The sequence below is a fragment of the Bombina bombina genome, chromosome 3 (genome assembly GCF_027579735.1).
Source record: "Bombina bombina isolate aBomBom1 chromosome 3, aBomBom1.pri, whole genome shotgun sequence".
Lineage (NCBI taxonomy): Eukaryota > Metazoa > Chordata > Amphibia > Anura > Bombinatoridae > Bombina > Bombina bombina.
In genome coordinates, this window is record NC_069501.1 from 905,455,830 (window position 1) to 905,481,504 (window position 25,675).

At 35.7% G+C, this 25,675-nt stretch overlaps 1 protein-coding gene across 3 annotated transcripts in view; it reads left to right on the top strand.

The window, feature by feature from the left end:
• The window catches only part of DACH1 (dachshund family transcription factor 1), a 518,737-nt gene that overhangs the window by 237,306 nt on the left and 255,756 nt on the right, over positions 1-25,675 (top strand). For all 3 annotated transcript variants that reach the window (XM_053707935.1, XM_053707936.1, XM_053707937.1), the window contains exon 3: positions 12,353-12,514. In XM_053707935.1, coding sequence (XP_053563910.1) covers positions 12,353-12,514 — 162 coding nt within the window. The remainder of the gene's footprint in view (positions 1-12,352; positions 12,515-25,675) is intronic.

Here is a 25,675-nt window from a genome sequence, read left to right on the forward strand (position 1 = left end):
CTACCTAGGTTTAGCTTTCAACTAAGAATATCAAGAAAACAAAGCGAATTTGATGATAAAAATACATTTGAAAGTTGTTTAAAATGATATCCCTATCTGTATCATGAAAGTTTAATTTTGACTAGACTGTCCCTTTAAGTACTTATTAACAGGATCAAAACTGTGAATCCAACTAAAACTGACACATACAATGGAACTTTCATGCCTTTTTACAGTACTTTTAAATTAACCCCTTTGTTCATTGTGTAAAGGAAATAATCATTTACATGTGTAAGATTAACATATTGTAATCCATACTTATCACTGTTAAACAATATGAATGCCATTTCTATACAGACATGATGGGTATTCCGGGCATTTTTGCTCAATTATTATATTGACACTTTTAATATTTTAAAGTATTGTTTTTTTATATATGTTTTCAATTATTGATTTTAAAAGAACCATTTTCTAACTTAGGGAGATATACATATGAAATAAAAAACAAAAACAAAAAAACCCCTACAAATTTCTGTTAAAATAAAGTGGCCCCAACTTATCTTCTAAAATAGGATTTGTTTTAACAGTTCTAACACTGTAAATCATGAAACTGCTCTATTGCAATATTATAGCTGCAAACATGTTGTGCAAAAGGGATCACACCTTCATGACCATGATTTCAAAAGGAACTGTTCCTATATGACTGGGCTTTCAAATGGGATTGCATCTTCATGGGCAGAAGTTCAACAGAGTAGCAGCAAAAACTGGAAACCACACTGTTGTGAAAGTGTTTTGATTTTGCAATCACAAAGGCGTGATTCCTTTTGAAATCCTGGTCATGAAGGCACAATCCCATTTGAAAGACCAGCCACAAAGGCATGATCCCATTTGAAAGTCCAGTTATGAAGAAGATTCCTGTATGAAATTGACAATCATGACAATGTGTTCTCACTTTTCCTGAACAGGATATTATATACTCAATACACGGACTATACAATAGTGATTAGAGCTTTAATGTATGCTAAACACCTCTAAAAATATTGTTTGTGGCCATTTCAGAGTGCCGTGTACATGTGCAACATAATTGCAATTTTCCTTTTTTTCCTTTTATATGATGACATACACTTGTGGTCTATTTTCTTTGCCTGTGTCATATATTGAAGTGTTCTACTATTCTGTGTAGCATTACAAGTTAATAGTGGACACCTTCATATACAACATATAAATTGAAGTTCTAAACTAGCCAACAATGAAATAATAAGTGCTTTTTATTCTAGTAATACTGAGTGCTCCAAAATGTTTCCCTATTTCTTTGTATATGTCTATAACTTGTATGTGTTTCAATTATTTTATGAACTAAGAAAAAACTAATAAGTATCTGTAATGACCCAGAACAAGCTGTGTGTTATTAACATTTCTGTGTCTGGTAGGTTCTCATCCTAAGCCACAAATTGTCTTGCCTTAAAATACTGTTCAAATAGTTGACATACTGTATCACTCAAAAATAATTGTTCTATATTTCAATATTTTGAAAGGATGCTATAGTCATATAACAGCCATTTGTTCTAAGAACGCAGTACATAACACCTAAAAGATTTCCTTTAAGAAGCTTTTCAGATATACACCAGGGTTTATTAATTAAGAACATATTGTTAACATTATTTAGTATTAATACAAAAATGCTAAGTGTGCCAAAGAACGTGAGACAAAATAAACCAAAATACATTATATGGGTATTTACATATAAAAAAAATGAGTAAAAGATGCAATATACCAACACAGATCTGAAAATAAAAGTCTGTGAAGGAAAATCAAAAGTCCACTAGATAGTGACCAATGACAATGAAATAGTGGGAACTGGTGCTTCCTCTTCAAGATGAACTCCTGTAGACACATGATGAGTCCCAAACTGGAAAAGACAAAAAGAGAAAAGAGGGTGCCCAAATGGTGTAGTATCTTCAACTAAGGATATAAAGACAACAAGGCTTGAAACATACTCACAGATTTTCAGGCACTTCAACATCAACAGTGCAGGAGAGGCAGTCTGGACAATTAGAAGTCGGCCAGCAGACTTGTCTAACCCAGGCAATCCTTCCAAAACAAAATTCAGCCGAAAAGATGATCCAAGTGGTGGTTCAAAGTGGTTTAATTGCCCAAATTAAACCAATCACATTCTGTGCAATACATTTAGAATCCCAGATGGTATATAAACTCAGAGTGACAAATATAAAGGAAAGAAAAGCTTTAATTTAAAATCAATTAAAAACAATTCAGTAAAAACGTCTCAGCGCATTTCTCAGATCATACCGTTTCATCAGGTGAGCTCACAGCTTAAAGCTTTTCTTTATTTTGGAAGGATTGCCTGGGTTACACAAGTCTGCTGGCCGACTTCTAATTGTCCAGCCTGCCTCTCTTGCACCGTTGAAGTGCCTGAAAATCTGTGAGTATGTTTCTAGCCTTGTTGTCTTTATATCCTTGGTTGAAGATACTACACCATTTGGGTGCACTCTTTTCTCATTTTGTATTATTTAGTATTATTTATGGTAATCTTATTTAAATCTATAATTTACTTATATTGATGTTATAATATAAAACAGGGCCAGTCTTAATTATCAAAATTCTAGTGACAACTTTCTTTTCATCTAAATAAACCTTATGTGCAACAAACTCCTGCATTCTGTCCTTCGAGAAATATACAATAGATAATGTTTTATATCAAGTAAATAAATATTTCATGCCACATAAATAAAAACAGAGCACTATAAAAAATGTATTTACGTCTCTCTATCAAGAGCTAGACTTCAAGTTTCCCGTGGTTTGTTTGAAAAATGGTGAGGTCACTAGTTTCTCCAACAAGTAAAGTACAATATAAACAGTTATTGTGTATATACATTTATTCAAACTGATATGAGAATACCATAAACACATATTCTGAGATTTAAGGTGATATTAATAATTTGTTCAAAGCAAAGATTAGCCTGAAAGTAATATGCAGATGGATTCTTTAAAAAAATAATATAAGTTGCTTAAATATTAAAGTATGTGTAAATCTTAGTTTTATATAATGTAATGGGCACCTCAATGCAGGTTTTCTTGTGCAGAGGCAAGTTAAAGTGATATGAAACCCCCAAAAAATTATTTTGTGATTCATACAGAGTATACAAAAAAAAAAAAAGGTTTCCAATTTACTTCTATTATTAAATTTGCTTCAGTCCCATGATATTCTGTGTTGTAGAGATACCCAGGTAGGCATCTTGAGCACTACATGGTAGAATAAACCTGCCATCTAGTGCTCTTGCAAATGGATAACATTCTTGCAAAACTGCTGCCATATAGTGCTCCAGAAATGGGCCGGCTCCTAAGCATATGTCCCTGCTTTTCAACAAAAGATACCAAGAGAACAAAGAAAAGTTGATAATAGAAGTAAATTAGAAAGTCTGTGTGGGGTGTGAACTTCCCATTCTCCAATGTTGAAAGTCCACCATTTTCAGTTATATTTCATGCAATTGGAGGCACAAAAAATAATAGAAATATATTGTAAAGTTTCTTTACTATCCATAATCAAAGGGCAAGTCAACCCAAAAATTATTATTACTTATTTTGATTTTGTAATTAACGCTTTTTACATCAAACTGCCCATTAGTGATGTACATATACTTTACTGGTAAAAACACTTACTTTATCCTCCTCCAGCCATTTTGAAATGGACGCCTGACCCCTCCTTTCCCTGACGTCAAACAAACTGAATTTTCATCACAAACTAAGTGCTCCATGTCGATCCTGCGGGTGCATGTGTTTCACGCATGTGCAATGCGTGGTTTCGTCTTCCTAAAGACTTTAGGAGCTGCTATAGGCAATGCTGTGTACACTAAGCATATAACAACCGCTATGCTATTGAGCGGTATTTTTTTGTTCCGTTGTTAAAATTACCCCCTTGACAAAAACCATACATTGCGCATGCATGAAATACATGCACACGAAGGATCAACACAAAGCACTTAGTTTGAGCTGAAAATTAATGGAAGTCAAAAAGGGACATTGGGATTTTGAGAAATAAAGGTGAAAAGTAGGAAGATAGCCAGGAGAGGGAAGCATGAAGAGATCTAAAGCAGGATTCCAACAACATTACATTTTGTAATAGAACCAGTTTGATTTACTTTACTATATTTTTAATATTTGCTGTCAACGATAACAAAAATCTATTTAAAGAGACATTCTGATGCACAAAATATGCAATATATTTAGTTATAATATGTGCTTTTGAATTACGTCCAAAACTATCTATTCCCTAGATTACAAATAGAGCACAACATCTTAGAGATATTGTGCATTAATATCACCTGAGTACTACCCATACTGTTTACATTTTTGCACTCATATGTCTAAAGTTATTTTTTACCACTTGACTAAAAGTCTAGAGTGCGCTATCTGTATGTCAAAAAGCATAAGTGCGTTTATTCCCTCACAGACTTTTACAGGTGCGCACAGTAAAATTCATGTAGGATTTTGCTTGAGCTCTAATAGGATAGAGCACTAAAATCTGCTAAAAGGGACAGTCTACTCCAGAATTTACATTGTTTAAAAAGATAGATATCCTCTTTATTACCCATTCCCCAGTTTTGCACAACCAACACGGTTATATTAAAAAAAATTAAATACGTTTCCCTGTATTTATTCATTTACTTATGTTTTCCTAGTGTAGTTTTTGCTGCAACTTGAAAAAAACGTTACCTTTTGAGACTTTAACAGTTAGTATACACACTAATAGAACACTTAAAATATATTACATTTATTTATATATTTCATTTTTAAGATTTAGTTTGTTTAACACTTTATTTCCACAGATTTTTTTTTAAAATTTGACTTTTTTTAACCAGGAAATTAAAAAAAAATTGTAAGCATTTACGAATGAAACCAACTAGATGAATCAGATAAGGCTGTGATGTATTGTGTATACCAATAAAGCTTTTATAACAGAATGCAAACAAGCTTTTTAATAATGTAGCCCTTCATTTGAAATAGAAAATAAGCTTTTCACCATCTGCCTATCAGATGGTTAGGAATCAAGGCTGCGTATTAATACCACATGTTTCATATTCCTCCTCTTGTAATTGGTTCAGATTGTTAATAGCTTTGCATGAGTACTGTCAATAAACCGTGTGTGACATTAAAGAGATGATATATTAAAACTAGCTGTGTCATATGGTAAAGGAATGTGCAAGGGCTGAGATGTGCAATCTGGTGATTACTTTTACACTTGTTCTCCAAGAGCTTTTATGAACGGAGATAATTTAAAAGAAATTTGGTTTCTTCTGATTGAATATTCATTGATCATCAGATGCTTTTGGAGAAAACGTTACAGAATTTATATTTCCAAATTAAATTGAATTGCTTGTGTTGTTATTATAAGTAACTTCACTCTTTTCAGCTTTATTTTAATCTTTTCTATGCTTTACTTGGACAGGACAACTCCTATGTGCTCTTCATAATTTTGTTGCTTGTTGTCATGGGACAAAAGGATAAGGAGCCATAGTTCACTAATCATTACATGTGTTGCTAAGCATTATTCAGCACCTCACAGCCCTTAGAGACCCTCATTTGAAAGAGAAAGGGGGTTCATAGCTTTGGCATAGTCCAGTCCAGTAGTGAACAGTTGAGAGATCTGCCACTTATATGTCAAGTGACCCCTCATTTAAAATAGGGAAAGAATGAGGTGTCTTTTGTCCTATCTGCCCTTCTCTCTTTTAGTTAGAGAGTGATAATACCCCTCATTCATATAAGTTGGGCTTCTTTTAAATAAGTGTTTAAAGGGACAGTCAAGTCAAAATTAAATGTTCATGATTCAGATAGAGCACACAAGTTTCCAATTCACTTCTATTATTTAAATGTGCACAATCTTTTTACATATTTGCATTTTGTGATTGGCTGATGGCTGTCACTTGATGCAATAGGAAGAAAAATGCAACTAACTGACGGCTAGATTTAGAGTTCTGCGGCCAAAGGGGTGCGTTAGCTACGCGTGCTTTTTTTCTCCCGCACCTTTTAAATACCGCTGGTATTTAGAGTTCACAGAATGGCTGTGTTAGGCTCCAAAAAGGGAGCGTAGAGCATAATTTACCGCCACTGCAACTCTAGATACCAGCGTTGCTTACGGACGCGGCCAGCTTCAAAAACGTGCTCGTGCACGATTCCCCCATAGGAAACAATGGGGCTGTTTGAGCTGAAAAAAAACCTAACATCTGCAAAAAAGCAGCGTTCAGCTCCTAACGCAGCTACATTGTTTCCTATGGGGAAACACTTCCTAAGTCTGCACCTCTCTAACACTCTAACATGAACCCCGAGTCTAAACACCCCTAACCTTACACTTATTAACCCCTAATCTGCCGCCCCCACTATCGCTGACCCCTGCATATTATTATTAACCCCTAATCTGCCGCTCCGTACACCACGGCAAGCTACATTATAGCTATGTACCCCTAATCTGCTGCCCCTAACACCGCCGACACCTATATTATATTTATTAACCCCTAATCTGCCCCCCTCAATGTCGCCTCCATCTGCCTACACTTATTAACCCCTAATCTGCCGAGCGGACCGCACCACTACTATAATAAAGTTATTAACCCCTAATCCGCCTCACTCCCGCCTCAATAACCCTATAATAAATAGTATTAACCCCTAATCTGCCCTCCCTAACATCGCCGACACCTAACTTCAAGTATTAACCCCTAAACTGCCGATCGAAGCTCACCGCTACTCTAATAAATTTTTTAACCCCTAAAGCTAATTCTAACCCTAACCCTAATACCCCCCTAAGTTAAATATAATTTTATTCTAACGAAATAAATTAACTCTTATTAAATAAATTATTCCTATTTAAATCTAAATACTTACCTAAATTATAATTATATTGTAGCTATTTTAGGACTAATATTTATTTTACAGGCAACTTTGTATTTATTTTAACCAGGTACAATAGCTATTAAATAGTTAAGAACTATTTAATAGTTACCTAGTTAAAATAATTACAAAATTACCTGTAAAATAAATCCTAACCTAAGTTACAATTAAACCTAACACTACACTAGCAATAAATAAATTAAATAAACTACCTACAATTATCTACAATTAAACCTAACACTACACTATCAATAAATTAATTAAATACAATACCTTCAAATAAATACAATTAAATAAACTAACTAAAGTACAAAAAATAAAAAATAACTAAGTTACAAAAAATAAAAAAATATTTACAAACATTAGAAAAATATTACAACAATTTTAAACTAATTACACCTACTCTAAGCCCCCTAATAAAATAACAAAGACCCCCAAAATAAAAAAATGCCCTACCCTATTCTAAAATTAAAATAGAAAAGCTCTTTTACCTTACCTGCCCTGAACAGGGCCCTTTGCGGGGCATGCCCCAAAGAATTCAGCTCTTTTGCCTGTAAAAAAAAACATACAATACCCCCCCAACATTACAACCCACCACCCACATACCCCTAATCTAACCCAAACCCCCCTTAAATAAACCTAACACTAAGCCCCTGAAGATCTCCCTACCTTGTCTTCACCACACCGGGTGCCGATCTGTCCAGAAGAGCCTCCGATGTCTTGATCCAAGCCCAAGGGGGGGGGCTGAAGAGTGACGTCCATCCTCGGGCTGAAGTCTGGATCCAAGCGGCGGCTGAAGAAATCCATCATCGGGCTGAAGTCTTGATCCAAGCGGGCGCTGAAGAAGTCCATAATCGGGATGAAGTCTTCTATCAAGCCGCATCTTCAATCTTCTTTCTTCCGGAATCAGCCAATCAGATTGAGCTCGCATTCTATTGGCTGATCGGAACAGCCAATAGAATGCAAGCTCAATCTGATTGGATGATCGGATCAGCCAATCGGATTGAACTTGAATCTGATTGGCTGATTCCATCAGCCAATCAGAATATTCCTACCTTAATTCCGATTGGCTGATAGAATCCTATCAGCCAATCGGAATTCGAGGGACGCCATCTTGGATGACGTCATTTAAAGGAACCGTCATTCGGCGAGTAGGTGTCGCTTGAAGAGGTTGGATCCGCGTCGGCTGGGAAGAAGATGGCTCCGCTCCGCTCCGGAAGAAAGAAGATTGAAGATGCGGCTTGATAGAAGACTTCATCCCGATGATGGACTTCCGACTTCAGCCCGATGATGGAGTTCTTCACCCGCCGCTTGGATCAAGACTTCGGACCCTCTTCTGGACCGATCGCTGAACCCGGTGAGGTGAAGACAAGGTAGGGAGATCTTCAGGGGCTTAGTGTTAGGTTTATTTAAGGGGGGTTTGGGTTAGATTAGGGGGATGTGGGTGGTGGGTTGTAATGTTGGGGGGGTATTGTATGTTTTTTTTTTACAGGCAAAAGAGCTGAATTCTTTGGGGCATGCCCCGCAAAGGGCCCCTTTCAGGGCTGGTAAGGTAAAAGAGATTTGAACTTTTTAAATTTAGAATAGGGTAGGGCATTTTTTTATTTTGGGGGGCTTTGTTATTTTATTAGGGGGCTTAGAGTAGGTGTAATTAGTTTAAAATTGTTGTAATATTTTTCTAATGTTTGTAAATATTTTTTTATTATTTTTTGTAACTTAGTTCTTTTTTATTTTTTGTACTTTAGTTAGTTTATTTAATTGTATTTATTTGTAGGTATTGTATTTAATTAATTTATTGATAGTGTAGTGTTAGGTTTAATTGTAGATAATTGTAGGTATTTTATTTAATTAATTTATTGATAGTTTAGTGTTAGGTTTAATTGTAGATAATTGTAGGTATTTTATTTAATTTATTTATTGATAGCGTAGTGTTAGGTTTAATTGTAACTTAGTTTAGGCTTTATTTTACAGGTAATTTTGTAATTATTTTAACTAGGTAACTATTAAATAGTTATGAACTTTTTAATAGCTATTGTACCTGGTTAAAATAATTACAAAGTTGCCTGTAAAATAAATATTAATCCTAAAATAGCTACAATATAATTATAATTTATATTGTAGCTATATTAGGGTTTATTTTACAGGTAAGTATTTAGTTTTAAATAGGATTAATTTATTTAATAATAGTTAATTTATTTCGTTAGATAAAAATTATATTTAACTTAGGGGGGTGTTAATGTTAGGGTTAGACTTAGCTTTAGGGGTTAAAAAATATATTAGAATAGCGGTGAGCTCCGGTCGGCAGATTAGGGGTTAATGTTTGAAGTTAGGTGTCGGCGATGTTAGGGAGGGCAGATTAGGGGTTAATACAATTTATTATAGGGTTATTGAGGCGGGAGTGAGGCGGATTAGGGGTTAATACATTTATTATAGTAGCGGTGCGGTTCGGTCGGCAGATTAGGGGTTAATAAGTGTAGGTAAGGTAGCGGCGACGTTGGGGGCGGCATATTAGGGGTTAATAAATATAATATAGGGGTCGGCGGTGTTAGGGGCAGCAGATTAGGGGTTCATAGGGATAACGTAGGTGGCAGCGGTGTGCGGTCGGCAGATTAGGGGTTAAAATTTTTTAATAGAGTGGCGGCAATGTGGGGGACCTCGGTTTAGGGGTACATAGGTAGTTTATGGGTGTTAGTGTACTTTAGAGCACAGTAGTTAAGAGCTTTATAAACCGGCGTTAGCCCAGAAAGCTCTTAACTACTGACTTTTTTCTGCGGCTGGAGTTTTGTCGTTAGATTTCTAACGCTCACTTCAGCCACGACTCTAAATACCGGCGTTAGAAAGATCCCATTGAAAAGATAGGATACGCAATTGACGTAAGGGGATCTGCGGTATGGAAAAGTCGCGGCTGGAAAGTGAGCGTTAGACCCTTTCCTGACTGACTCCAAATACTAGAGGGCGGTAAAAACCAGCGTTAGGAGCCTCTAACGCTGGTTTTGACGGCTACCGCCCAACTCTAAATCTAGCCGTGATATATTTCAGAAAAGATCTACTTCTCATTTGAAATTCAAACTATGTGCTTTTGCATTGTCTCTTTATTATGCATCCATTGATTATGCTATTCTAGTGTGTTAAGTGATCCGTTAAATGTTACTCCAACATACAGAGGATCACCAGTCTAATTGTGATCACATGAACAAACCAGATGTCAGGGAATGTTATATCAGGTAAAGTGGGGGGGGGTTTAGAGCTCACATCTCCCCTACAAATATTACAGAATACCATGAGAATTGATTTGGAAAGAGGGGATATTATATTCATTTGGAGCATTAGATAGGTGATCAATAGTTTAGCATTAATTATCTACAAATGGACATATATCCCCATAGACATCATACACTACACAAACACAGCACTCATATAAAAGGGGGACTTCTTTTTAAATGAATGCTCACATACCCCTCTAGCAGTTGATCCGCACAAGTACAAAAAAATACAAACTTCACTCTTGATGCTTTTGTACCAATCAGAACTTTGCATGCTAACATGCTAATCTTACTTTTAAAAACTATAGAAAATACAAAAATGCTAGCAGAGCTTTTATTAAATTAAAGTTTAACTTGGATTCTGACAATTGTGATATTTTTAGTGTAACAGAGTTTAAAGCATTACTCTTTTCCCCCTTTTAGGCACATAGCTGCAAGATCTCTTAGTACAATAACATGCAATTGTTTAAACCTGTGCCAAAACTAGAGTCATAGCTCACAGGAAATTATATATGTTCTAGTAGATAAACTATGTCTTATGGTAACAGCATAACTAAATGTCTTTGACCTTAACCTCTAATTTATGAATACATGTAGTCTTATCTTAAAGGGACAGAAGCACCTTGAGATTTTTTTTTTTATATATAAAGGGCTAGATTACAAGTGTAACGCAAAATATCACTTTCACAAAAGCGATATTTGCGCTCCAGTGACCAGCAAACGCAAATGTGCGCTGGTATTACAAGTTAGCTGCAATGCAAACACAACCTCACATTCGCATTGCTGGGAAGCATTGCACTCACAATAGAGCGCTTCCATAGGCTCCAGTGGGAGCCTCATTCTCATGCCGTCAGACATGGCTGAGAACCTAATACAGCAAAGGGGTAAGTCGTGCAGCGACGGAAGCAAATTGTAAATATATATATATGCTTATATACATATATATTTATGTGTTATTATGTGTATATACACATATAAAAACATAAATATATATGTATATAAGCATATATATATATTTATAGGGAACGCACAGTTCCCATAGACTGCAATGTAAAGGCACTTTTCAGTGACATTTTTACCCTTCAGCCCCCAAAAACTGCTAAGTGCAGTTACTTTATAAAAAAATAAAGATGTTTCTTTATTTTTTAATAAAGTATATTACACTTGATTTTGGGGGCATTTGGTGGACATTAATACAATTAACCAGAGATCTGACCACTGGTTAATTTTTTATGCACCAATTGCTACCCAAGCTTGTGGTAGCAATAACCAGCTACTTGTAATGGCTGGTTATTTATCATGTGCTCGCAAACGGGCAAATTTGCCCGCTTGTGGGCACACAGTTAATTTGCACTCCACTTGTAATCTAGGCCATAATGTTTTTAAAAATGTCAGAGCTGGAAATGTAGGCTAACCCTGCTACATACATGTATCTAATTGCTTTAACTGATAACCATTGCAAAACTATGTATTTTATACTAATAGCTGATTTTAACTAGCCTTGTAGTCTGCAGACAAAAGATTGGCTCCTTCAAAAAAGGCAAACATAGAAACATAGAAACATAGATATTGACGGCAGATAAGAGCCATAGGCCCAGCAAGTCTGCCCGACCTTACCTAACAGTATAAACTTATCTAGTTCGTAGGATAGCCCTATGCTTGTCCCATGCATTTTTAAAGTCCCCCACAGTGTTTGTTGCTACTACCTCTTGAGGAAGTTTATTCCATAAATCAATCACTCTTTCTGTAAAGAAGTGCTTCCTCAAATTACTTCTGAATCTACTACCCTTTAGCTTGAGATCATGACCCCTTGTTCTTGAATTTTCCATTTTATGTAAAATACCCACAGCCTCAGTTTTACTAAACCCTTTAATGTGGGTGGAGTTTTGCTTTTGAAAATGAATTGCATTAAAAAGGATGTTAATTTGTTTTAAAGACAGTTAGACATGGCTGATATGTTATTCTATAGCAACACAACAGAAATGTCATGCAATTACAAGGAGTATACTGTCCCTTAAAGGTTCAGAGTAAATAAGCTTCTACCTTTTAAGAAACAGGAGGAAGAGGGTTACAATTATTCTTTTCTAACATTAAAGACATTTTACATATATGCTGAACACAAACATATTTTATAAATAAATGTTATTTTTTTCTTGGTTAACACTGGAAAAAGCACAATATTCATTATTTTAATGCCACATGTTTTATAGGCCTGACTGCAGCAGCTGCAGCCGCAGCAGCTGCTACTAATGCAGCCATTGCTGAAGCGATGAAAGTGAAGAAAATCAAGTTAGAAGCAATGAGTAGCTATCATGGCAGCAATAACCAGCATGGAACAGACTCTGACAATGGAGATCTCAATTCAAGTGTTGGTAAGTTTAACGTCCAGTACTGATATCAATCTGTATTGCTACTGTGTGAAGTTATAGAAAACAGTATTCAAAGTATCACTTACCAAAACATGTCTGTTTTTAAGATTAATAATTCATATACCTGTTTATAACAGATGTGCTCAGGATCTCAGGTTATCACCCGGGGGTGTAACAGCACCCACTTGATGGTGTTTCTCAGAAAGTATGGGTGTGTATTGATCCCAAATTTGAGTATCAATTCTGGTAGTCATAAAAAACAGTGATGTTGCATAAAAAATACTGAAAAAATACCACAAAAGTGTAGATTTTTTTTTTAAATATGAAAGGTAATGTAAAGTCAAAATTAAAATAGTATGATTCAGAAAGACAGTGACATTTTGAACAACTTTCCATTTAACTTAAATTATTTTATTTGCTTCATTCTCTTGTTATCCTTTGTTGATAAGCATATGTAGGTTGGATCAGGATCAGCACTACTGGGAGCTAGCTTCTCACTGGTGGCTACACATATATACCTCTTGTCTTTGGCTCACCTGATGTTTTCAGCTACCTCCCACTATTGCAGCTCCTTCAATAAAGGATACCAAGAGAATGAAGCAGATTGGATAATAAAGGTAAACTGGATTTTTTTTATTATTGTATACCAAAGATGAAACATGAAAGGAAAAATGTGGGTTTCTATAGAGACATTCAAACAATAAAATAAAAAAGCAGATACTAATTCCATCCCTTGTTTAATCTATTTATTTTTTTCTTGCTATAAAAAAAAATATTTTAGAAATGTGATACTATATCATATATAAAGTATTGAAGTTCAAAATAGGTTGACGGATAGGGGCAGATTTAATAAGCAGCAGATGCGGCTTCATTCGCCCGTAGTTTCTGGATTGAAGGAAACGGCAGTTAAGAAGCAGCAGTCATAAGACCACTGCTCCTTAACTTGTCTGCCACCTTTTAGGTGGTGGACTGCAATTATCCTGATACAATACGATCGGGATGATTGACACCCCCTGCTACCGGCCGATTGGTATGTGCAGGGGGCGGCATTGCACAAGCATTTTACAAGAAATGCTTGTGCAATGTTAAATGCCGACAGCGTATGCTATCAACATATAGCGAATCATGTCCACCTGACATTTGGTAAATTGACTACATTGAGTATTAACGGATATGTAGCTTTAGTGACACCCTTGGCACACCTTTAACCATACATTCTAATCTTCTCCTAGTGTATATTGAAATAATAGAGATATTGTAGTGATACAGGCATATACAAAAAAATTAACCAAGAAAAACAGTATTAGACTTTACACAGATGATACAAATTTACGGTAAATAGATGAATAAATATGATTCTGTACCAGTTTATTGTAAAGAATAAGTAGTCTTGTCCTGGTATAATGACTATAATCCATTATATTCATCTTTATACCAACGCTGTCAAAGTAAGTATCTTGCTTATTCCAAGGGGTAAACTGCACTGAGGCTAACTGGGCTTCTATCTGCTGTCATTCAGTTGGCACCTATGGCTGAGAACTAGCACTAGATCCTTTCTGCATTATGGCTTGCCCCCAACTCTGAACCTCTCTCTATGATCTTCGGCTGTGCCTCTAGTTCTGAACGTTGTGACGCTGCTGCAATAAAATTACAGACAGTGTCACTGACAAATGCAGACAGGGAGGGAAGCTGAGAAAGACTGTGAGAGATCAGGCACCCCACCCCAAAGCTTTAGAACGCCAGGAAGCACAATTTAAGTAATTTTTATCAGTTAGTTATCATCTATTTCGATAAGGGGTTTTGGATGTGAGAAAAGATTAAGACATTTACTTATTTGATTTCTTCTAATTTTAAAAGAAATTAAAACATTTTGTATACACATTGGATAAGTGGGCACTGAGCGTTGCATACATATTTATTTAATATTATCAAATGTGAACCTTTTTTTAAAGCAGATATATGTTGGTAGTTATACTAAAAAATTCTACTGATCTTCTTCCTGAGACATTTACAGATATGAAAACATAAAAATAAAATAATATAACTGTGAAATTACAACTTTCACGTACATACACAGATTGCTTATTTTGCAGTTTAAAGTAGATTTTTTTTTTTTAAACATGAACTTATTTTATCACAAAGTATGTTATTTCTAGATAAAAAAATAAATAAATTTACAGTATAAAGTCATTCTATAATTGTTTCAGGTGTGTCAATAAAACAACTTGCATTCAGTATGCTTTAACATCTTTACTAACTACTATTGAATGCTAAAATACATACCAATAACAAACATCGGAATAATTATATACTCACACAATAATCTAAATAACTGCACTAACCCCTTGCTGCCAAAGAATGTTGTAACACATATGCCCTCTCTGGCAGCCAAATGGGGTTAATAGAACATCTTCTTGCTATAAATAAATATAATAAACAAAAGTGAAATGACTACTGCAGAAATACTATACAAAGGTCAGAAAATAAAGGGAATCAGAGGCAGCCGATGATGCTAATAGGTAATTATTTTATCTCCTACATACAGATTTGAAATGATAACCTTGAGTTTACTTCCTCCCTCTGGAATTATCATTTTCACTATAAAAAGATTCTCTGGATTGAACAGAATGAAGCATTAACCGCCTAAGAAAAATATATGGCCATGATGCTTTTCCCTCCATACACAATCAATTGGATTCTTTTAGTTTAATATTTACTTGCTAAGATGAGATGTTAGTCTGCCTGCTGATAAACAGCCTGCTGCTGGCATCTGAAGGTGACCTGTCAGTTCATATGGACAAATCTCCTGCTTACTGAAATGTACAAAATAAATCATTAAAGCAGGCAGGTGCTCATTCCTAGATTTAAATCACCATAGATTTATGATTTGAATTAATGCTTCATTTGGTCATAGAAATAGATGCTGACAAAATGATATGCAGTAGTTGGATCTTCCATGCTGTATTCATTCTAATATTGATTGCTGAGATGTCTACTATCTTTTCTTATATCAAGTATTTTTTTGTGACAGGTTGGTTGATAGGAGCTATATTCTTGATAAGACAATGCTATTTGTGGCATATACAAACCTTCCCGAAACATTAATATAAATAGATGTAGACATTTGTGTATATAAATGATAGCTTTCTGCAAATTGCTGGGAACTTTAAAAACATCATTTTTTATTTCTGTGATATTTTTATTAAACATATTTGAAATTTTCCATTAAAAAATGCAAGTTAGAAAGCAGGATCGTTTAGGTACACCATGTCTATGTAAAAATGAAGAATAAATATGGTCAAAAAAGAAGGGGAAAAATGTGTACTTTGCTTTTCACTCTACAGAAGGGAAAATTACAATGCAAACAGTTTAAATAATGTTTTACACTTCCAAAAAAAAAAGTTTTCCACTATGATCTGACTCATGGAACTTGTAAACAGATATCAACAATAGTAAATGTCTCGCTTTGTAGGAAATGAGTTCATATCTATTCAAAAAGTGATCTCAAAACAGATGTCTCAAGAAAATATCATTGTTTAATGTAGAGCATTCATACAAAATGTTATTATGTCCGTAGGAAGTCAAGCAATCATAAAGTCATTTGAGTTGTGCCTAAAAAACTAGGAAACACAGGGCATTATAATTTACTGATAACATTATAAACAATCTTGTAGCATATTGAATGGAATGAAATGCATAGTGCAGCTTTTGTTTTCTTCACATACATTGGGCCATATTTAGTAAAGCTAAAATAAAAATAAGCTCCATCACTAGGTCTGTGTGGCCATTGTGAAATAAAAAAAAAATCCCAATTGAAAACTTAGAAGCTCACTAGAGGGTGTTTACTATTTTTAGGAATAGAGGAGAATAATCACTATCAGTTGATTAAATGGTTTGAATCACAATTTGAGGCATTCTCATCATATAAATCAAGGCCTGTGTGCCATGCAGAGGCATCGCCAGTCATTACAGGCCAGGCATTGTTGGTGGCCTAGTGGATGGCACTCAAAAGCTTTCAATGGGCGTCCCTTTCAAATCTCTACAAATGTATGGGGACGTCACCAAGGTACAGAGTTACATAATCTTCAAGATGGGGGAAGCTATTCAACCCTCTCATTTTTAGCTCCATTAGCAGATATAGATGATTAAAAACCCTAATTTTAAAGGTAATTGGTTGCACTTTTCAAATGAGGATGGTCTTGAAATGCATAAAGCAACCAAAAATAAAAATAAAAAATAAAACATTTTTAAAACACACACAACATGGGTTTTACCATGGACAGTATATTTAGGGACAATCTAACATGTTTATAGACCCCCCTCAATAATGTTTATTTTATAGTGTACAAGTTCCTATATTTAAAAAAAATAAAAAAAAATACATTTTGCCTGGATAGTTAGGGGATCACAGTGGTCACCTAGCCGATCGCCTAGTCCCTAGTGAAAAATTTTGTAACAGTGGTCATCTGGCGATTTTCAATGTTATTTATTAAAATTGTAACAGAAATATACATTTCCTTTACATTTGTTGCAGCCTTCTTACCTGCACTACAATTAAAACATAATAATGGTATATTCTGAATCTGCTGGGCCTTTAGATATGTAAATTTCTATATTAACTGAAATCCTTGATATGCATAGCTGGCACGTTACAGATTATATGTGTGATAATATTATAAACTTTAAAGTGAAGGTCAATCCTAGCGTTGTACAAATGCTAGGATTGACTATTGAAACAAATAAAGGGGACTTTCATTCATGAAGTATAAGATACTTCATGTAGAAAGCTCCTTTATTTTAATCAATCGATCGCTGTTTTTAGCTGCTACAGCAGCCCACAGCTAAAAAAAATTTTTGCTAAGAGGTGACGTTTTCACCTCTTAGCCAATATCCGTGCGGGAAATCTGGCTTGGTGCCCATGGGAGCCGGATTTACCGCATGGCTATTGGCTAAGAGGTGAAAACGTCACCTCTTAGCCAAACATTTTTTTAGCCGTGGGCTACTGAACCAGGTAAAAACGGTGATCGATTGAAACAAATAAAGGAGCTTTCTATATGAAGTATCTTATACTTCATGAATGAAAGTCCCCTTTATTTGTTTCAATAGTCAATCCTAGGGTTTGATAAAATGCTAGGATTGACTTTCACTTTAATTTGCCATATATTACCACAATGGTAGATTAAGGGCAAACATGTTACCATAATGTTATTAAAATGGTATATTAGATATAGCAATACCAAACTAAACCAGTATACACTTTTCTTGCTTTGCATTTCGGATTGTCAGCTGTGTCTCAAAATTGCTGGGGAACCCATGTGTTGATTTGGGGGACTTCTATATATATTTTTCAAATAATAATGTTTCCTTTTTGGCTGGCAGTAATAAGGAAAGCAGTGTTTTACCCTGTAGATGGCATTAACACATACAAAGCAATGATTTTGACTGCCCTTTTCTCAAACTGAATTTTGACTTGACCAACTTAATACACAAAGCAACAATTTTACCAACCACCCGTGGCTACAAATTACACATGCACAAGCAATTTTACACTCCATGGCTACCAGTAATAAATGCAAAGCATTGATTTTACCATGAGGGTCTACCAGTTACACAAAGATTAGAGATGTTTCTTTGCCAGCAGTAGTTTGTGTCAGTAATTCACATTAACCAGCTATTTAATTTTGCCACAGCAATACAAGGATCAACAGTTATTTGTTTTGTGTATGTTAGTGATAGCTGAGTTAAAACTTTTTTTTTAAAAGAAAGTAGTATGTAGAACATTATATTTTATCCTTTTACTGCCATGAACACATTATGCCAATACTTAATATGTCAGAAGACAGAAAGAAATCACACAAGGCATATGGAATTATGTTGTGCATGTGCAGTGCTAATTCTTTTTGGTTCTTTATTTGGTATGGATTGAGGTGTCTGCCACTTTGGACTTAAGCTGTACAGCCTCTTCTGATTGGTCAGTGTAACGTGATTGTTGATATTATGTTATAATTGCAAACTGTCCCAATTGTTCTGGTCTCCTGTCCTGGAAATCTGTCCCACTTTGTAAATATGTTTCCTGAGGTGTGGATTTGACAGGGATATGTTTGGGTAGGGGCAAAAAATGTATTCTCAAGGTGGTCTGTATTATTAAAAGTGCAGTACCTAGCAAGAGGAATGCCCCTGAGAGAAGATGGAAGTGATGGAACCAGAAGTGAGCAGTTGACACCAATATAAAGAGTAGGGATGGGCGAATGTTTTGCAACATTCGAAAAATGAAACAAATTTTAACACATTCGTTTGTTTGTTTCAAATTTCGAATGTTTATGCAACATTCTAATATTTGTTTAATGTAATAGTATTTCTAATGCTTTCTTTAAATGTAATATTCAATTAATTTTTTTTTACTTAATTCCCTACTAGATGAACTATTGAACTTCTGAATAGTATTTGTATTAAAATTTTTAAGAATATTCATACTTATCAACATTCGATTTATGTAAAGCCAATCTCTAGAATAACATTTGTTCTAGCATTCGAATTTGAATGTAAACACATTTGCCCATCCCTATCAAAGAGGGTATTTGTTTATAAAGAAATAATACCAGCTGGTACGAATGAGACATTATGTATAGTACACCCTGAAAACACTATATATTAGGATGATCATCTAAGTCTTCACTACCAAAACCACCAATACTACGGCCCACAGGCCTTTTCCAGCCTACAACTAGTATATACAGTTACATTAAAGGGATATACAGGGAGTGCAGAATTATTAGGCAAGTTGTATTTTTGAGGATTAAATCATGTTTTTCTTGAAGGATGCAGACTTCTTCCTGTACCACTGCTTGAAGAAGGTGTCTTCCAGAAACTGGCAGTAGGACTGGGAGTTGAGCTTGACTCCATCCTCAACCCGAAAAGGCCCCACAAGCTCATCTTTGATGATACCAGCCCAAACCAGTACTCCACCTCCACCTTGCTGGCGTCTGAGTCGGACTGGAGCTCTCTGCCCTTTACCAATCCAGCCACGGGCCCATCCATCTGGCCCATCAAGACTCAATCTCATTTCATCAGTCCATAAAACCTTAGAAAAATCAGTCTTGAGATATTTCTTGGCCCAGTCTTGACGTTTCAGCTTGTGTGTCTTGTTCAGTGGTGGTCGTCTTTCAGCCTTTCTTACCTTGGCCATGTCTCTGAGTATTGCACACCTTGTGCTTTTGGGCACTCCAGTGATGTTGCAGCTCTGAAATATGGCCAAACTGGTGGCAAGTGGCATCTTGGCAGCTGCACGCTTGACTTTTCTCAGTTCATGGGCAGTTATTTTGCGCCTTGGTTTTTCCACACGCTTCTTGCAACCCTGTTGACTATTTTGAATGAAACGCTTGATTGTTCGATGATCACGCTTCAGAAGCTTTGCAATTTTAAGAGTGCTGCATCCCTCTGCAAGATATCTCACTATTTTTGACTTTTCTGAGCCTGTCAAGTCCTTCTTTTGACCCATTTTGCCAAAGGAAAGGAAGTTGCCTAATAATTATGCACACCTGATATAGGGTGTTGATGTCATTAGACCACACCCCTTCTCATTACAGAGATTCACATCACCTAATATGCTTAATTGGTAGCAGGCTTTCGAGCCTATACAGCTTGGAGTAAGACAACATGCATAAAGAGGATGATGTGGTCAAAATACTAATTTTCCTAATAATTCTGCACACAGTGTAAAGCCCCAAACAATTATTTTGTGATTCAGACATAGCATACCATTTAAAAATCAAACAAAAAAACAAAAAACAAAAACAATTTTCTTCTATTATCAAATTTTCTTTGTTTCTATGATATTCTTTGTTGAAAAGATACCTAGATAGGCATCTGGAGCACTACACAGCAGGAAATAGTGCTGCCATCTAGTACTCTAGGAAATGGATAATATTCTTGCAAAACTGCTGCCATATAGTGCTTTTCAACAAAATATACCAAGAGAACAAACAAGAATTGATAATAGAAGTAAATTAGAAAGTTGTTTAAAAACACATGCTCTATCTAAATCATGAAAGAAAAATATTGGGTTTCATATCCCTTTAAATCCACTAACAGTAACTAATTTCCAATGTAAGTTTTAATTCGAAATGTGATCATAATCTAATTTTATTTTGAGGTGTTATCTTTAGTATAGGGGAAGATTTATCAATGTCTGGCGGACATGATACGATTTATCATGGCCCGACATGATAAATCGTATCATACGCTGTTGGCATTTAACATTGCTGTCAGCATTTAACATTGCACATGAAGTTGTGATGAACTGATGAATCTATCTACCACTATAACTCCACCCTTACATCAGTCCTTGACAATCTGGCCCCACCTACCATTGCTCGGAAATCATACATTCATCCTCAGCCCTGGCATACTCCTCTGACACGGTACATACGCAGATGTTCCCGTACTGCTGAGTGACACTGGAGAAAATCTCGGAGTTTAGCTGACTTTCTTCACTACAAGTTCATCTTGTTCTTCAAACCCAAAAAGTCTGTTCTCCACGTTCAATACTCTTCTCTGCCCACCCCCACCTCCTACTACAACTTCTCTCTCAGCTCAAGATTTTGACAGCTACTTCAATAGCAAAATAGACTCCATCAGAAATGAAATCAGCTCTCAACATGCTATCAGTCTCAAACCCCCTCAAAACTTCACTACCATACAAAACCCACACAGCCAAAAATTTATATCTTTTGCCCCTGTTACAGAGGATGAAGTTTCTTCCCTTATACTATCCTCTCACCTCACTACCTGTCTCCTCGACCCCATCCCCTCACAGCTACTACCCTCCCTCTCTTTTACCCTTACCCCTATACTCACACACATCTTCAATCTCTCCCTCAGCACTGGTATATTTCCCTCATCTCTTAAACACGCACTGGTCACACTTATCCTCAAAAAACCTTCTCTCGACCCAACTACCGCCCTATTTCCCTACTCCCTCTTGCCTCGAAGCTTCTCGAAAAGCTAGTATATGTACGTCTACCCCATTTCCTTACACTAAACTCCTTCCTTGACCCACTTGCCCCCACCACTCCACAGAGACAGCAATTGTTAAGGTTACCAACAACCTACTTACAGTAAAATCCAGCCACTTCTCTCTGATTATCCTCCTTGATCTGTCTGCAGCCTTTGATACTGCCGACCACCCTCTTTTGCTCGAAACCCTCCAATCCTTAGGCATTTGCGACACAGCTCTCTCGTGGTTCTCTTCCTATCTGTCTAACCGTACCTTCAGTGTAGCCTTCTCTGAGGCATCCTCTGCCCCGTTACCACTTTCTGTTGGTGTACTGTAAGGCTCTGTCCTTGGTCCCCTTTTCTTCTCAATCTACACATCATCTTTAGGTTCCTTAATAAAGTCCTATGGGTTTCAATACCATTTGGATGCCGATGACACCCAAATCTACCTCTCTGCACCAGACCTATCTTATTCCTTGCAAACCCATGTCACTAACTATCTTACTTGGATGTCCTCTCACAACCTTAAGCTAAATCTCTCCAAAACTGAGCTCCTTATTTTCCCCCTTCTTAAAAAATCTCCACCCCCAACTTCTCTATAACTGTTGATAACTCAATCATTACCCCTACTCCACATGCTCGATGTCTTGGGGTCACACTTGACTCAGATCTTTCTTTCACTCCTCAGATTCAGTCCTTGGCTAAAGCCTACCACTTCCACCTTAAAAGCATCTCTAAAATTAGACATTTCTTTTCACAAGACACAACTAAGATTCTAATCCACTCTCTCATCCTTTCCCGCCGCAATTACTGCAACTCCATCCTCTCTGGTCTCCCTAGCTGCCGCCTAGCTCCCTAACAATCCATAATGAATGCCTCTGCCAGGCTAATCTTCTTTACACATCACTCTTCATCTGCTGCACCTCTCTGCCAATCCCTTCACTGGCTTTCTCTTGCCTCCAGCTTTAAACACAAAATTCTGCACTGCTCCCCCTACATCTTAGACCTTGTCTCCAAATACTCTCCCTCCCGACCCCTTTGCTCTGCCCACAATTTCCTACTCACCTCCTCACATTCCTGTTTACAAGACTTCTCCAGACTGGCTCCCATCTTGTGAAACTCTCTGCCTTGCTTCACAAGACTCTTCCCTAGTTTTGAAAGCTTCAAGCGCTCCCTAAAGACTGTTTAGGGGTGCATACAACCTAAACTAACCTTTCCTAACTCCACTGCTATCCCCTTGAACCCCTTAGCATGTAAGCCTATGAGCCCAGCTGTTTGTAGATCACCCGCATAAGAGCTGATTACAACAGTGCAACTCTCGGCAGGGACCTCTACCCATTTGACTCATATACATGTTACCTTGTATACTGCCTATGTTTATAGCACTGTGGAATCTGTTTTTTTTTTTAGATACAATACTTTTTATTGATAAGGTCGTACCATACATCAACCGAAACATCTTGACATGTAATTTAAGTAATCATAACAAACATATATTTCAGCTCATATACTTATATCCATCCTGAGCATATAATAAAATAGGACATAGCAATCGGCCAAAAAACAAAGAAAAAACAGTCACCATATAATCAAGCACAGTTAGATCATTTTCTATGCCCATAATACTTTACAATTAAACAAATCTGCTCACTTATCAGATCTATTCTGTAATCACCCATAGTGGACAAATTTCAAATTATAACAATATACATTCACATGGTGGGTACTATTCTAGTATGGGATAATCTCGACCTTAAATTTCTTTACAAGTTTGATTTCACCGTTGTAAACAGTTATACATTTTAAAGAGAAGCAAGTAAAAGGAAAGAATAAAAATAATGACAAAACAAAACAAAACAGAACAAATCAAAACGAAACAGAACAATTCAGAATAATAAAAAAGAAAAAAAATAATAATAAAAAAAAAATCTGGAATCTGTTGGCGCTCTACAAATACCTGATACTAATAATAAAATATTTAGACATGCAAATGAACATATAAGTGTCTTTATTACTTTCCATTATAATATACTGAATTATATCTGGCACAGAGTGGAGTTAAAGGGACAGTCTACACTACAATTTTTATTGTTTAAAAAGATAAATAATGTCTTTACTACCCATTCCCCAGCTTTGCACAACCAACATTGATATATTAATATACTTTATAACATTTAAACCTTTAAATTTCTGCCTGTTTCTAAGCCACTACAGACAGCCTCTTATCACATGCTTTTTTATTTGCTTTTCACATCAGGAGACTGCTAGTTCATGTGGGCCATATAGATAACACTGTGTTCACTCCCAAGGAGTTATTTAAGAGTTAGTACAACACAGTACTAAATGCAAGTCAATAGATAATAAATAAATAAAAAGTCATGAGATCAGGGGGCTGTCAGCAGATGCTTAGATACAAGGTAATCACAGAGATAAAAAGTGTATTAATATAAGTGTTAGTTATGCAAAACTGGGGGAATGGGTAATAAAGGGATTATGTATCTTTTAAAACAATAAATATTCTATTGTAGACTGTTCATTTAATTTGACTTTTTTTTTTAATTATAACTTCTCTCTACAAGTCTTCAAGACCTTGAAAAATCAAATAAAAAGAACATAAGATTTCAGGCCACTGAGCACAGCTATGCAGTTGCACATCTGATTCTCTGCCTTGGCAATGTTAATGAACCTAAAATCCACCCAATAATTAGATGAGGGAATTGCTTATATTTTCAAACAGATGATGCTGCTATAATGAAACGATTGACGGGCAAATTTAGAAATATCTACAGTTATAATTTGGTTTATGTTAAAATAAAAAAAATATCTTAAATCGTATGTTAATCCCGTTGTATTTATAGGGTTAGATATGACAGGTGTCCATTAAAAGGGAAGATTCTCTATAAATAAGAAGATATCTTAATAATGTCAATTATTTCTGTAATTTTTACAGGACACATATTTTTTTACACTTATTCTGCTTGGGTCCCTTAAAAAAGACTAAGACTCAAGAGATGGAATCGGATTGAGTGCACAGCTGTAACTGCTGATGAGCTAATTGCTCCTTATCTCTCAGCCCCATTCATCTTCATTTTTTACCAATTACAGAGAATTATCTGTGTTCTCAGTTGGATATGAGAGTTAATCCTTTTTGGTTAAGCTGGCAGTGCTGTGAGCAGACTCTAAATAACCGGGTGAAAAAGCCATCACTAGCTTACTCTGCAACAGTTCTCAGTTCAATGACAATGTCTCCAATTCAGAATAGATTTGGTATTATTAAAACCACTGCACACTGAGAAATGATTACATACTGCTCATTAAAAAAGACAACTATTTTAAATTATAGTCAAAACATAAACATTATGTCATATTTTGAACTCACTCATTATAAGTTTGGTCTTGTTCTTCCACACCTTGTTTCACATGGAACAGTTCATCAACACAGCCAATTACTAAGCAAAACAACTTAGAACTTTGCATTAAAGGGACAGTAAAACCTTATAATTACATCAATTTGTTAAACTTTTCTGTGTTTTTCCAATAGACTAAAACAAAAAACAAGTTTGAACTATATTAGAAAAGATTAACACCTTTTTGATCTGTTTTCACTGATCAAACCCCATCTACCACTTTTCTTACTTGGAGAAGTCAATTGGTACTTGTGTCTGGAGATGACAGGGCTTACCACTGTCATTGTGTTAACAAATTATTCATTGTTTGGAGTCAGCAGAAATGATAACAAACTGTAAATAATGAGAAATATGTGAAAAGGTTAGGAAGGGTAAGTCTGCCATGTGCTCTTTCAGTTTTCAAGAGTGGAAAATTCAAAATTTGCAGACCTAAAGGGACAGTGTACTGTAAAATTGTTTTCTCCTTAATGTGTTGCAAATTACTTGTTATACCAGCAGCAGAGTTTAAAATGTATGGAAAATTGTCCCTTTAGGTATAATTTTGAATATAAAATAACTGTTTCGGCTAACTGAAACCACAACCCAATACAGTAGGCTGATCTTGTAAGGAGAGAATACCTCAATATGGGCTAGATTACAAGTGGAGCGCTAATTTATTGCATGCCTGCAAACGGGCAAAACAAATAATGAAAATATATTGCAAACTTTTTTTACTAATCATAATCAAGCACTTTTTATTATATTATCAAGGTATTTACTGTCC